The 16445-nt window shown below is 42.8% G+C and overlaps 1 protein-coding gene across 1 annotated transcript in view; it reads right to left on the reverse strand.

Moving 5' to 3' along the window:
* Positions 1-16445, reverse strand: part of LOC124775374 — a 607101-nt gene that overhangs the window by 395535 nt on the left and 195121 nt on the right. Inside the window, exons 7-11 of the mRNA XM_047250212.1 lie at positions 14377-14492; positions 10825-11080; positions 7523-7783; positions 3572-3691; positions 393-767 (exon numbers count right to left, since the gene is read on the reverse strand). Coding sequence (XP_047106168.1) covers positions 393-767; positions 3572-3691; positions 7523-7783; positions 10825-11080; positions 14377-14492 — 1128 coding nt within the window. The remainder of the gene's footprint in view (positions 1-392; positions 768-3571; positions 3692-7522; positions 7784-10824; positions 11081-14376; positions 14493-16445) is intronic.

Consider the following 16445-nt stretch of genomic DNA (forward strand, 5'->3'; position numbering starts at 1 on the left):
CATAGAGGTCTATACTGTTTTTAACAATGTTTGTCACACAAATTAAACAATTAAAGTGATGAAATGACTTAAAAAGAAATTTGAACAAACTGTAAATTGTAAATCAGTTGGACTTGTTGGACGTTGTTAACTGTATAATTCCACGAGAGGGAAAAAGAGGCTACAACAGAATGGGAGGAAGCAGGATAATCTATGGACCATTGCGAACGGAAATGGAGACCTTGGAACAGAGGATCGACTTGCAGTATCTTATTTTAGGTAAGTAGTACAGCGAAGTGATTCCGCCACGATTCTTATCCGTTCCGCATAGGGCCTGTAGTATTAGTAGTTCATGCGCTACTCCTGTGTCGCAGTTAATTACTGTCGGTGATGACACGCCGCCAGCTACGCACCTTTGCAGGGCAGACGCGGCGGGCTGCCGACGAAGCCGGGCTCGCACTCGCAGTGGTAGCCGCCCTGGACGTTGGTGCAGCGCGCAGAGGCGCCGCACGGCTGCCCCTGCGAGCACTCGTCGATGTCGACGCAGTCGGCGGCGCGCGCCACGAAGCCCTTCTGGCAGAAGCACTGCCCGTCCACGCACTCGGCGTTGTTGGCGCAGTCGAAGTTGGAGCGGCAAAGGATGTTCACGTCCACCTGCTCGCACGCCACCTTGGCGTCGGGCTTGCCCGCGTAGCCTTGCGGACACACGCACGTGTAGCCCGGCACCGCGTTCTGGCACAGCGCGTTCGTGCCGCACGGGCGGTCCAGCGCCACGCACTCGTTGATATCTGCAACGGGCACGTTCACACTCACTTAGTGTGGCAACAGGGGACGGTATCTGGCGCTTATCCATCAACATCATTCGGCGGCTAATCCGGGTCGTGGTTCATGATGCTCAGCCCCAGTTGCTGATTGCCTATCTAACTGTTTCCTGGGCTGCAGATTGCCTATCTAACTGCTTCCAGGGGCAACAAAAATGTGATTTTCACATTTCATACAATTACTGACCAAATTTAAGATCTTCACATACTCTACTCATAAAGGTGTATAATCATATGTTAATGATTTAACAGAGCAGTACAGGAATTACTGTTAGAAACTGTGTATAAAGATTGACTTAGCTGCACCTATGGATTTTATGCAACCCGCAACACCTTCAAATACCATGAGCAAGGATTTCATATTCTCTTTCTCGCTACAGGCAAACTATTAGTCCTACAGAAAAAATGAACGGGTCCTATTTGTAGAAAATTTATGTAGCTCGGGGCCAATTTGTAGGAAATTTAATGTCGCTAAATTTTGTACTGGGGTACGTTTTGGCTGGAGGAAAGTTTTCGAGTTATTAAAAAAAAAAAAAAAACGCGGTTGAAGTTAACTGGAGGCAATGTAACTTGTGGCCCGCAAATTCTCAGACTATATTCAAACACAATGACAGCACTTAGCGACTTCCAACAAACTTACCATAATTTCAAGCCTTTTCTAAACATGATCTGGTTTAACACATTAACTCATTCTTAAATTAATCTTAAGTCTGAAGCTGTTTTGTAGATGTTCGATTGTTGATTTTGTAGAATTCGATTATTTACTGGTCTCTATATGGTATGTAAGATAGACTTTGCAGTATATGGAAATTAGGAGCCCAATACTGCCAGTCTGAAGCTTTGTGTGGGACTGTGCGACATTCCTGAAAATTTAGGTTAGAACGAGCAAGCGTTCGAGTTCAATCTGTTAGCATATTTTTTAATGACGTAGTTTCAGGTCTTAATCCGACTTCCTGTTTCCTTTTTTTCTGTACGATTTCTTCGTGACCTCGTAGTCTTCCTCAGATGCTGCGATCTGTGGTTTTGTGAAGACATATAACAACACACCTTGCAGCACTTGAAGGAGACGAACAACAACTTGGCCGAAGCCCCCAAAATATATCATTAAATATGCGAAAACCTGACAGATCAGCATATCTTTACTAATGAATTCAATCTAGATACCGTATGTTATTTATACTTCACAGGCTAATAGCTTCGGTCCACCGACAGTCGTTGCATCATCACTACGTCAAACATCTGATATTATGTACTAGGTAATATACTCTTGGGTACAATACTGTGATATGTTTGACGTCGTGATAATCTTTCGATGGTTAACGGTGCGAAACTAGTAATGTCTGAAGTATAAAATAAAAGTATTTCCTATCTGGACTGAATTCATTAATGAAAGTGTCAAAACAGTATTTGCTTCTTACGCAGATCTTGTGTTTTCATTTTATACATCAGCAAATCTTCCGATCTGGAGGGAAAATTTCATTCTACCACGAAGAAAATTGCTGCGCAGGCTCGTAAATTCTTCAGATCTCCATCGTTGCTCCGTTACAGATAATTGCTATTCTTCATTACTGACAGAGGCGAGATGTCCCAATGGTTAGCAACCTGCACTCGTACGAAATCTGCGATTCAGATATCCAACTGCCTTTCCACAATTGACATTTTTGTTGTTCCTCTTCATTGATTAGAGAAATATTTTCTTTCGAAAAGAATACGACAGCTTTCCTTTCACGTCCTGGATGAATTAAAGCTTGTGTAACCATAATGACTTCGTCGTAAAAACATGTTGCTAAAGCAAATCTGCTTTCTTTTCTTTTTCCCTCTACGAAAGGGAAACTTTTAAGTTTTCCACTCTCGAGTAGCTATTAGCCTGCAAGGGAAGAATAGTGATAGTAGGTGGAATACAGTCATGGTAAGATTCAATGCGATATAGACTTCTTGTACCACGTGATTCATGAAGAACCTAATACCTTTCACCAAAATCATCAATATTTTTAACTGAGAGGCACTAGTAAGAAAAGGTTTAGTCATTTCAAGTCCTCTATGTCCTTTACTTGCCATCGGAAGAAGTCATCAGTTACATCCGAATACAGTCTAGATTCTAGATGTGTGACACTGCACTTTCTATGAGGAGCGATCAAAAAGTTTCCTTCCGAGGGCCACACTAACCCCTTGCCAACACGAAGGTGCTTGTATACACACATCGGAGTCACGCTGGTTTGCATATACGCTGCAGCATCGGAGTCACGCTGGTTTGCATACACGCTGCAGCAACAGCCTCAAACCGAAACTTTTTGATCGTCCCTTATTTGTCTTCTGGGGCCAGGTATAGCGTTGTTGAACCGTTTTGTTTTTTCAGATCTACTGTTCCACTGTGAAAACCTTGCCCTTTTGCAGAGGGCAATTTAAAGCGACGCTGCTTGTTCCGAAAAATAAATGATGTAATTGACAACAGAGGCTCGTAGTCAGGAAAAAGTCTGCAAATGAATAACCACTGATGCATTAACTGACTGAATACAATTTAGATCTACGGGCAGGGGGAATCACCTATAACGAGGCATATATAAGAGCAGAAGTAAAGTATAGTATTGGAGGCAAACATTAGGTATGTTAGCATGTACTTTATGACTTCTCTGACTAGCACTTAAGTAAACGGCGGCTACGATGCATATATTTGAAGCATTTTTTGTTGTGCACCAACATATATTAGGAATATGATCGATTATCTGCCTCGCATTGTGAGGTCGAGTATCAGGTGTAAGTATATAACTTACCAGTGCAGCCCTTGAAAGCGTCTCCGGTATAGTCTTCCTTGCAGGTACAGATAAAGCTGCCGACCGTGTCAGTGCATATAGCGTTCTCGCCACAAGGGCTGTCATCGCATTCGTTGACATCTGGAATATTTGCAAAAGTGAACAGTTAGCGCCCGAGCTAGAGATCGTTTCAGCCTAACATAATGAAGCGAAAGGCGACATGAAGAGAATTACATCTGACCAAAACCGATCCAAGGCTTATAAAACTGTACTACACAGTAAGAGTGGGAAATGTGAAGATAACAGAGGCACAAGGCGTTTGTAAGCAAGCTCTGAAAGAAAAATACAGTCAGCTAAATGACATATTTTCAAGATATTGAGACCAATCTATAAAGTCAAAGATAAGCGAAATTTCCAGACAAAATATTTACAATGAAAAATCGACAATAAGTGTACGAGAAAAATGTCATTGAACACTTGTTTCTAATGAGAGACGACAGTGCTGACCACCATTGATATGATGTTTCATTCTATACCAGGTTATCGAATCATATTGCACTAATAAAGAGGAAATACAATTCATCACTCATTGGGTGGTTAACATCGTCATCACTTTTTAATCCTAGAATACAAGTAGCCGAAAATCTAAAAGCAAAGAAACATAAGGATACACAGAGCTTCATAAGCAACAATTTTTAAGAGATTATTCTAAGAAAAAGTGAAGTCTGTAAAAGAAAAGACACTTATTAACTTTCTTCAAATCAAGCAGTGTTCTTACAATTATACCAAAAAGCACAGAAAATAGAAGTTTGTTCATTGATAAGTATCGTTCTGAAGCTGTACTGTAAAAGAAATACATGTCTGGAAAATAAGTATATTAGTTATAAGAAACAAACATAAAGGCACCTGGAAAAAACATGCCGTTAAATAGCAAGACAGTTTTACGTAGTACACAGTCTGTCGTCATCTTATCCATAGAAGGCCACAAAGAATCGACAGTGGCTACAGAAACAGGAAAAGCACAAGAACTTACACCTAACCACATCACAGAGAAGCGACGCTGTACAGACATTTAGCAATACAGATCGCGGAATCTATGGGTGTTAGTTTATGGTTATGGGTAAATGTAGTATATTTACTAATAAACACACTGAAATTTCTGTATGTTGACGAGAGAAAAAGGGAGCTAAAAGGAGAAGTGGAGAGAAAAGGTTACCACAGGAGGACTCAGAACGAAATGGAGCCTAAGGTGAAAGAAAAGATACAGAGATAGTCCGCAGAGGAGAGCAGAGAGGTAATCTGCCCTTTTCATCCTTTTTCTACATTTCAGTAACTGGTATCGTATTACCGTACTATTAAAGGGATCCGAAAAATTTACATGTTATCATTGTTGAATTAAGTAAGGAAGGATATGAGGGAGAACATACATGTGTGAAGCCAAGACGACCAACAAAAAAATGAGGAAAACAACACTGGAAGAAAATCAGGAAAGACAGACAAGTACAATGAAAGCCAAATTGAGAAAAATAGTCCAAACGCCAGTCCCGCAGCTACTAAAACGAGCACTGAAAACCGTTCATACTGTGGAGAGCAGCACTTCGGGCACTACAACGTACATGTCATAAACTCTACGATCTATTTGTCTACTTTCCGTGGTCCACATGTACAGAACTTTAGAGGGTATCAGCTTTCAATGAGAGCGCGATTTTTCTCAGTGTATGTGAGACTAACAAGCAAAAATTGTAGTATGATGTATCATGCAGCGTAACTTGCTGTGACAGTGCGAGAGAGAGAGACAAAGATATTGTTTATTACTCTGTGGCGGTCAGTGCTCACATAATTATTCTTAGGATATAGTTTTTGTTTGTTCTGGTTAAGAGTAATTTTAGTAGAGGAGAGCCATTCTTGTGATGCAAAAAATCGACGCCATTGCGAGTTTTTGATTCACATTGTAAAATATAAGTGCATATGGAAGGAAATCAGTTAATAGAACAATAAAATATTGTTCATTTCAAGAAGGTACGTCTTATTATACACCCAGCGATGTACTGCTATTATGATTTACTAATAAACACCAGTTGAGAACAGTTCCGACGGGAGCGTTCAGTTCTAGTGAAATAGTTCGATGTTTTCTTCGGAAAAGAAGTCACTTCATGGATCATTCAAATCCACAATAGTAACTGGACATTTCTCAGAACTGAAAGCAATCTGATTGCTATGCAACAGAGCCCCGAAGAATATTTCTCCGTATTTTGGTTACCACTTTCAGCTCAACACGGTATCTGCAGCATCTGGAGCAGATTTCTACAACAGCAGATGCGTGTAATCGCCATCAGTTTCACACACCGCCCTGTGTACGCTGTATGTATTTACCCACAACAGTGAACATACAGTTACTCACACAAATAGAAAGACAATACTAGGTGGTGTGGGGAAACATTTCAGTATAATGGCCCTGTAGAGCTAAACAGTAATTAGCCTAGTAAGAAAAGGAGTCGTTATAGTAGGTAAATCAAACTGTCAATGTAATCTGTTCGCATCATTCAGTTATGATTGTCATAGTTTTTTTCTGTCGCGTGCAATGAATAGTTTGCCCTTGTATACGAGAAAACATTTCAGAATTTGTTGATTGTTTACAAACAAAATGATTTCGACAAACTCATTAAAAGAAGAGGCACATATTACTTACTTTCTCATTTTCTATATGTAGTGTAATATATAGCTAATATAGGGTATAGGATGTTGGAGAAGGATAAATGTATCAATTTGAGGTAAGGGTCCCTGTTTCGGAAACGAACGAGTCGAAAGTTACAAGCGAAAATCTTTCTGATACCTCTGACAGTGGCATACACGTACCGGTGCTGTCGTTGCTAAGAATGTAGGGTATGCAAATTTCAGAGGAGGTAGATCGGACCAATGAAAGAAAAAGTCTAGTAAATATGGGCTCTGAAGTGGATACCTGAGGAGCTATGAGAATTGTTCATCTTCGCTAGTCTGAAATTCAATTTTTCTATGTAACAAGCGTGCATAGTTCTTAAGTTATGCTGTTTAGAGCCCAAGAGCCCATGTTTACGGGATATTTTTTCTTGTTTTGGTTCATACTACCATCTCTACAAGTTTCCCACCTCACATTCTTAGCAACAACAGTACCGGTTCACGTATTCTACGTCTGAGGTATCACAACGGTTTTCACCTATAGCTTTCGACTCGTTCGTTTCCGATAGAGGAACCCTTTCCTCAAACTGATACATTTATCTGTCTCCATCATGCTTGAAAGTTTGTAACATCACCACGCAATCGCCCTGTACGTACTTACAATTATGGGCACCGGTGCCTATAACTTTGATGCTGTGTTTCTGGACATGGGTTCCTATGTAAAACCTGATCAAATACGTCCTCTCTACAACCTGTGGTAGTGCGAAACATCGTGTGTTAGTCTTCAGTGGCCATTTTCATTGAAGTCAAAACTGAGTTGTTACGCCACGTCATATTCCACTTTAGACTTGTCCCAAACTTCGAGTTTCGCCGTCTCTGGTGAGTGTCTTCTACAGAAGGTTTATGGTGTCGCCAAGTGGCTGAATATTATCAAAAACAAGTGTCACGTCACTTATTACAGGCTTCTCTGAAGTGCCAGGAAAAGAGCCTTCGGGAATTGACGCGACGCGTTTTCGACCGTGCTCAGCACCCCGGGACACCGGAAGACTCCCTGAAGAAGATTCCAGCATACGGGTCGAAACGTCAAGGTTTGGAGAAGTTCGAAGAGGAATATGATGAGGCATAAGATTTTAACTTCAGGAAGAACTGTATTGGCTTCCATAAAACATTGATAACTGTTACCCTCCTCCGCATAACGGAAAGAAAATAAAAGTATTTTAAAATTTGAAATGCTGTCCGAAACTCGTGACGGAGGTCCCACTAGCTGTGAGACGAGACGCGCGTGGTGCCCGGTGCCGCTCCCGCAGTACTACTAACTTTCGCAGAAGATGTTGCCGTGTCCGGAGAAGCCCTGCGGACAGATGCACTTGTAGGAGCCGGGCACGTTGATGCACTTGGCGTTGACGCCGCAGCTGGCGGCGCCGGCGGAGCACTCGTTGACGTCGCTGCAGGCGAGCAGCGGGTCGCCCGTGAAGCCGGCCGGGCAGGCGCACCGCGCGGCGCCCGCCTCGCCGTCTCGCCGGCACTCGGCGCCCTGGCCGCACGCCGCCGCCGCGCACGCGTCCTTCGCCTCCGGCTCTGCGCAACGCCAACACACCTGCCACCACCTGCTTGCTGCCTAGCCAACTACACGGGGACACAATGGCTCCAGGGCACATGCTTTCAGTTTCTACAGTGAGAGTGCTCAGGATATATCCTGGAGAATTTCATGCTGTAAGAAACAGCATTTTTTATATCGTGCCTTCCAACGATGTTGTGAGTCGACGGTCGTCTCTCTTCTGAAGTAGGAGGGTAGTAGAAAGAGAACTAGTCAGCTGGAAGGCCGTCCTTAATACGTGGGTATTGAGGTAACAATGATCGGAAGTGCGCAATGAATATTGTAAGGGAAGACAAATCATTTACAAGAAATGCACGCAGCCGATAAGAGTTGCAACGTCTTCAGTTCTCAGTTGACCACCTACATTGTAACACATGCTCATCATGACAATGCCCGTATAGATATTAAAACATTTATTTGTTGAAAAAAATTGTAAATATTGTGCAAATATGTAAGAATGGTTGGACACGAGGACGATGTTCATTTAACAGTGGAGAATATGCAGGATGTTAGGGGTATCTTGTGAACATTTACAGCTTAATATGTGTTGTAGATTGGCAAGAGGACCAACCCACTAATGTAAGAGGAAGCCGAAAGGCACGCATTTTAGCTCACGCAGGCTGGTGTGAGGTCTGGAACAGGACAAGGAAGTTAGACTTTAGCAAAAAAGGACGTAGGTGTTGAAATACTTAACCTTAATCCGTAAATGGTGAACATCGCTCTTGACGGTACATGTTTTACAGCATCAATAGTAACTGGTAAGGGCGCTTTGCTAGGTCGTAGCAAATTACGTAGCTGAAGGCTATGCTAACTATCGTCTCGGCAAATGAGAACGTAATTTGTCAGTGAACCATCGCTAGCAAAGTCGGCTGTACAACTGGGGCGAGTGCTAGGAAGAGTCTCTAGACCTGCCGTGTGGCGGCGCTCGGTCTGCAATCCCTGATAGTGGCGACACGCGGGTCCGACGTATACTAACGGACCGCGGCCGATTTAAAGGCTACCACCTAGCAAGTGTGGTGTCTGGCGGTGACACCACAATATGTACCCACTTCAGCATGTTTGTTGTTTTTCTCTGTAGCTATTAGTCTTCCCACAAACACGTCACATAGTTTACTACTTGATGTTTTCTGCACTGTAGTAACTGCACCACTAAGTGGACTGCGCCAGTCATACAGACTAACCGAGTGCACACTTCACTTCAGCACCTGATCTGCTTCCCAGGGGAGATTAAGCATTAGTGGCTTGCACTTCCTTCATGTACTTGCACGTACTAAACAACCTAAAACATATACTACTCCGAATAGCTATAATAATTAGTCAGCAAATGAAGTAAATAGTAATGTAATGTTGTTACTATACTGTTCTCAGTCACCAATAAAATACTATACTTATACCGCTAACGCCCTGCACATTAAAGGGTTTCATGTTGTATTATTATTTGAAAATGATACACATGTTGGAATAGAAATTGGGAAATAAACAAATCCAGTCCGGGCGGAAAACATTGACTTTTATGTCAAATATTTGCAATTTGATGATGATGCAGCTATTCACAACTATGAACATCACGTGATACAATGTAGACAACCACCAATATCTAAAGATGATCTTTTACTACTGAACCCGACCGCGATAATTTGATCCATTCCGCAGCAGTGACTGTAATAAATAGTCAACTTAACAAATATTATGTATAGAGGTCTTTGGGTCTAAGTTTAAAACAATTATGGTGTAATCGGGAATGAAGACAACTACAGCAATTTTCAAAACGCTTTGTGGAATGAAACTGATAATACATTAAGATGCTTATAGATGTGCATATTGTCTACTACTACAAAGAAAGACTCAGAGAAAATGAAGGAATTACATTCTGATAATTCCCTAATAAATGATTTTTTTCTCTAAGGGCGCTTCATCTAAATACTGGTATTGTGTCGAGGAGTCACTTGTTTAACAGGTTTTACCGTGACTGATGTTACTTGCAATGAAGCTGGCAAGTGTCGATGCTGCAAACTTTTTGCAGCTACTACTGGCACTTTGTACTCTTGTTGTAGGAATAAAATTGGAAGAACCTACTAATTGCAGTTAACAATGTGACATATTTCGCTGCTGAAGAATTTGGATCTATCGCGTTTCCAAAATAATAACTCAAATTATGTATCGAACCCTAAAGTTGCGAAGATTGATCCGCTTGACAGAAGCCTACAGAATAGCAATGCTGTCAGTGGGAAGGTAAGTATCAGAAAACAGCAATATCCTACGGGTGTCGTGGGGTACGAGACAAAGAACTTTCAGCTGATATTACAGCATTTGTTTGTTTCTTCTTATAAAATTTTTCAAATTAGCGTTTTATGTTATTTGTGTCAAAGTAGAGGAGCCCTTGTAATGGAGGAATAAGTAATGGGTAGAGGGTTAACAAAGTCATCAGCAGCCAAAGTTTGTGAAAATTCCTTGAACAAATTTGTCTGAAATAAATATCTTTCGCTCAAGATGACAGAGTCTGCAGTTTGGTAGGGCTGACAAGTCACGCTACATTTGAAGTGCCTCAGACAGCACGTAGGTATTTGTGATAGATACTGGAAGAGACATTCTAATCTTACTGGGGCCATTATTCGAAGCTGTAGCTCCACTGATCACATATTTTCCTGCTTATAGGTTTTTTTTCATTAATATGCCATGCTTCAGTCTTACTGTTGGCTGCTCGGACAATAGATAACAACCGAGGTGTTTACTGTCATTCAAATTGGAAATGTGGTAGGCCGCTGTTCCAGTTGAAGGGTAGGACTCCCTGATTCGCATGAAAGGTAAAAACGATAAAAGAATTTAGAAATTTTATGGGGGATTTACATGGACAGGTTTTCTTCATATTGCGGTAGCGCTGTGGCACACATACTTACGTGAAAAGGCTCTATAACGGTGGAAAATGCGGGCAATGTATCAGAAATTGCGAAGCACTGCTGTAATTGGGCGACCACTGTGTTAGAATACACGGTCAAAAAGAGACTTTGTGACAAAGGCTTACCTTGGCAGGCGACGTTGGGGTCTCCGTCGTAGCCGGGCGGACAGGTGCACCTGAAGCCGAGGTCGTGGTTGGTGCAGATGGCTCCGCGGCCGCAGGGGCTGCGCGCGCACGCGTCGGGTCCGGCGCAGCCCTCCGAGTAGGGATCGCCGCCCACCGAACCCGGCGGGCAGTGGCACTCGTGGCCGTCCAGCGTCGCTACGCACAGCGCGCCGGGTCCGCACGCACCGGGCAGCGAGCACTCGTCCTGGCGCACGCACTGCCGGCACATAACAACGCATTATCTGCTGCTCTTTCTTCAGGTCACCACAAATGTTATACGCATTAAAGAAAACCTCCATTCATTGTCATATTATTTATATTTCCTCTACAACACATGTATCGTAGTATGGAGATTCTGTTGGGCTGCGTCCTGTCGGTGTATGAATATGAAGCTGAAAGTGACTGTCAGAAACACACTGACGGAAATTGAAAATATTTAACATTGTGAAGCACCAGTCCAATGTTTATCAAACTTTGTGGAGATGTTCATCATACAAATAATTAATATTTCATTCCATTTCGTTTCATATCCATTATCAACGTCGGCATGAGGTGCAATCCGCACGAGCATGAATACACAGTTGTAGTCGTTGTGGAATTAAAACAACCCACCCCAGAATATCATCTTGAGGGATTTTTTGCCGTCACCGAAACACATACTGAGTCACTTCATGAAGAGTGCTGGCTGGCGCCATCGCATCCCACACAGGCTCTGCGGTTGAGTAATCGAGGGACTGTACAGGCATATCAAGGATAGATAAATTCCTCAAGGTGCCTGTGGTGTGCATTTTAGAGTGGAAGTGCGCGTTATCCTGCTGGAATATGCCATTCGGTACAGTGTTCATAAAGGGTAAGAGAACTGTGTTTACCATTCAATAAATGGCTCTATAGCCTTCTGCCAATATCCCAGAATAATTCCTAGAGGCAACTGCTCGACCTACTACAATGTCATACTATACTTAACTGGAATATTGAGTCCCTGTCTATTATCCTAATGTTTGTCGCGTTCTTTGCTACACATTCTGAGAAAAACGAAACTGAGGATATGATCTTTGAATTTTCGTACATCGTGCGGTGTCCTGTATTAACGCAGTGCTCTGCTATTGCAGACTTACAGTTGGCCCAGACATGTAAGACGATGGTGTTCATTACATCGGTCTCTCACTGTACAACAACTCTGGGCATGAAACGTGCTCCCGCGAAAACCCGAGAGCCATATATTAAGCATATCTGCGAGGAAAGCCTGATGGGTCACGGGGTTTCGATTTTTGTTACATAAAGGCGAGCGTTCAGCCTCTCTTCGAAAATTACCAAACCAATCGTGTTGTCATATCCAAGGGAAGGGTTGAAGGGCAGTAGTTCTCAGCTGGAGATTTTTGTGAACTGTTTTCATGCCTCTGTGGAGAAAATTAGTTTGCTAGTTGATTAATGGCAGAGTTCTGCTTGCCACTGGTGTTCGAGTTGAAAGTTGGTTATTATGGGGCGTGAAGACAGGCGGCTGACGTGCTGCGCTGCAACAGGTCACCGCCGAAACACACCAGATGCACCAACATACTGGAATCAGCTATAACCGTTCAGCAGTTTCTGGTATGTACGAAGATCTAAAGCCGAAAGATGGCTTTTTTATCCAGACTAAGAATGTCGCATCGGTGAAAAACTTAAAGAAAAACAGGGGCTCATCAGACAATATAGCCATTCGTCAGTCAGTATTTTTAAAAAAATTTCTGGCACAATGACTCTATGTTTGCTTTATACTCTCGCTACTTGATCGTTTTATTCATCCATATCTTAGGCTCTGGTTGCGTTGCACTGAAATGTGCTCCTCTGTGCCATGCTTGACGCCGGTGCTACTCTTTCGTCACAGACTGTTGTCCCTCACAATTGTGACATGCTGTGACCCGCCGTCTGCACTCGCTTGCTCCTTGTTACACCAACTGATCATGCACCATCATCCCAACACTACCGGAACAGTTCAATAATCGTGCTGCTTTTTGACCGGATTCCTAAAGGCACCCTATGTTGTAGCCTGAAAGATCTCTCGTCCTACTAATAACAAAAACGAGAGCGACGGTATCTCTTACGAAATCTTTCCCCTCTACGTCATCTCTGCTTAATGGGCTTATTGATGATTGATGATAACAGCGAGGTCATCGGTCCCATCGGATTAGGGGAGGAAGGGGAAGGAAGTCGGCCGTTCCCTTTCAAAGGAACATGAGGGCATTTGCCTGAAGCGGCTTAGGGAAATCATGGGAAACCTAAATCAGGATGATCGGACGCGGGTTTGAACCGTCGTCCTCCCGAATGTTAGTCCAGTGTGCTAAACACTGCTCCACCTCGCTCGGTAATGGGCTTGTGCGCCGGCGTTAAATGCAGGAGGCGGTTGTTATAATGCAACTTGCCATTGTACTACCTGTTGTAAGTACACATCTCTTGGGTCGTACTCATCGTAAGCAGAATTGTTAAGAAAGTATCTGCGCATCAGTCGGCGCCTGACTTAATCGTGTTATGGAAGAATTGATTTTAAAGGGCTGATTTGAAAACTGTTAAATAACTAACGATATTTTGTACTGTACTGCGAAAATTATTAGGGTTATCATTTTCAGTATCGCTGCTGAAGCAGATGAAAATAACATCTACGAATTATTCTTCCACTTACTGCAAAATATGGTTCTTGATAGAATTTCCGAATGCGCTTAACGAAACACTCCAGCTACTTTGTCGTCGAGATTACATGACAAACGTGGTGGTGCGCTAATGGCGAAGGCTATTTTCTGTAGGCGTCAAAACGACAGCGACAAAGAGCGGAATGATTTGACCATATCTCAGCAGCGATGCCCTTGTGAAGTAAGTGCTTCAGTGCGTTATGGAGACCAGTGCTTCACAAAGAGGAAATTCAGCTACCATATCTCGTATTTACCTCGATCTCAGAACTAAAGGCGCACAGTATTCAGTACAGGTGAAGTGTTGACCCAGGATAACGCTCGCCTATGTAAGGCTCTGTGCAGCACACATATTCTGCGGACGTTACACTGGAAGTGGTCAGGGCATCCTTCTGTAGTACTGAATTCGTCCCCGCCGATGGGCACCCCGCTGAGGAACGTCCTCTCCGATGAATATTTTCACAGTTTCAAAAGGAGGTGTAGACGGCCGCCTCACACTGGTTTCAATCCCAAAAAGCAGACTTCAATTGCACATGAATACAAAATTTGATTCCACAGTATTCAGAGTATTTCATTTCCTGTACTGGGGTAGTAGCTCAACATCTGAAGTAAATATTTCGAAGTAACTGTCTGTCTTTCATTTTACATCCTTCATCAACTTCCTGGATAATTTTTCAATTGCGCTCCTTCTGTGAATTAAATTTACCAAGTATGCCGAATTTAGCGTCATGTAGCATACTTCAGGATAATGATGTTTATTTCATAGTTTACTGTTGCTGGTTGTTTACTCCGCACTTGGTTTTTTAGCGGTAAAATGTGCGGAGAAATAACGAGGCATCTGAAACAAACTTACCCCATCATACGGATTTCCGACAAAGCCGTCCAGACAAGTACACGTGTAGTTTCCGGGCAGGTTGGTACAGTGCGTGTTGATTCCGCAAGCACCAGGCAGTTCACATTCGTTTATATCTGTCAACACAAAACATGGTGTTACGGTATTTAGCAAGTAAACTCAGAGAACTTCACATTTGCTTTCACGCTCTCTCTGGCTAACACACACACACACACACACACACACACACACACACACACACTCACGCACCCACACACTTTCACACACACACACACACACACACACACACACACACACACACACAAACAAACAAACAAACAAAAAACAATGACTGATGTGTAAAGTTTACTATCAAGTTTGATAGCAAATACGCACACAATTCAAAATGATCGCAAGTTTTTTTCGGGAATGATCAGTAGAAACATTTAATGACGAATTGAGAGGCGAAGTGCTTAGTTGCGATGTTCATTTTCAGCATTTGCTGCTTCATTCTCTGAATAAAAGTGATGAAATTAATGTCTGTATAAAGTGCGCAGTCCCGTAGAAGTTGCCGTAATGGTCACATATACCGGCTGTCGGGTCCTTTGATGTTTAGGAGCCGCATTAGCGACATCTGCCTGCACTTGGAGCGGCAGAAAACACCCTCAAGACGCGGGGTACGGGCTGTAATTTTGAGGCGGCGGAGGATTGTTTATGACTCGTGTAATGAGCGGTGACGTGTCGGTATTTCGGGAGAGAACCTCGTTGGGCAGGCAACAGACTAACCAGTGTTACGTCCGAGCGGCCTTCAGGAATGTCGCGTCATCGCCGATGACTGCAGGACGGGCGCGGCGCTGGAAAACCGCGACCTCTTTCCCCCGAAGGCTCCGACTGCCGCATCCGGCTGAGAGGCGAACTTCTTGCCTGATCGTGTTTTAGGCTCGCCTTTTACAGTGTACCACTTTTTATTAGCAAAAAATTTCGTGCCACCTCTCTTAAACACGATGGTCGGCTAATTTAGAGATGAAATTCTAAATGGGCAGTCTAACGAAAATTGAAACTAACGAAAATTGATGTGCACGAATTTTTCTTCGGGTTTACTGCTTTTAATTGCGAGGTAATAATCACTGCCCTATACGAAAAAAAGTTTCTTCTTTATCAACTCTGTAAGCTTAACGATAACTTGTGAACTCTCTTTTCCGAACTTGTAGAAACATGAGTCGCTAGTACTAAGTAATCCGAGCCTCTTTAGTGCCGAATATCTGGACCACGTCAAATCGTTTAACCATTTAGGGGTTATACAAACTCTCTTCCTTGTAGATGGTAACTCCAAGCTGCAGCAGAAGATAGAAGTGACTCTTAGAGAACATTCAATCAAATGTCAATTTACTACCATCGCAGTTCACGTTTTCTTAATGCATCTTTCACTTTGGAACGAACGGCAGCAAGGAAACTGTTGAAGCTTGTTAAGACCAAGTCTCGTAAGACGTAACACCCCTTTTGTGAACGGTTCAGGATATCTAAACGAGATTTTAGGCAAATGACGGCACACAGAGAGACACGTAATTTTGTTACGTAGTTTATACTCCAAGCTCTTGTATCAACAGAGGTATCAAACAAATATTTTTTAATGGAACCACATCCTTTTAAAAGCATTCCAAAGTTGACATTGAACCTTTTCACAAAAATAGCCGTGAAATGTACTAGAATTGTAAGTCAAGGCGGCCGCAATCCGCCGTTGCCGTGTAAACACCACCAAATGGAGCTCTCGTGCCTTTCACCTTTTTACTTCTTTCCACAAAAGGTGTTCAATTAAACATGAGTAAAGTTTTCCTAAGACTCTTCTAATAAGCTAGCAGTAACTGTACAGCTCCATTTACAACGGTCTTAGCTGACTCTGTGTGTATGTCTTACAAGTAGAGTCCAAAGAAAACGCATTTTATCTTAGCAGCGTAAGCCTATTCCTACTGCGCATAACGACGGAGCCTGGCATAAGAGCACTTGGCGACGTTTACACCGAAATAGCAGATTCCAGCCATCTTGCGTTTCAATTTAGCACATTCTTGGACAGTTTTTCGAAAACTTTGAAC

This window comes from Schistocerca piceifrons, chromosome 1 (assembly GCF_021461385.2).
Source record: "Schistocerca piceifrons isolate TAMUIC-IGC-003096 chromosome 1, iqSchPice1.1, whole genome shotgun sequence".
In the NCBI taxonomy this organism is placed as follows: Eukaryota; Metazoa; Arthropoda; class Insecta; order Orthoptera; family Acrididae; genus Schistocerca; species Schistocerca piceifrons.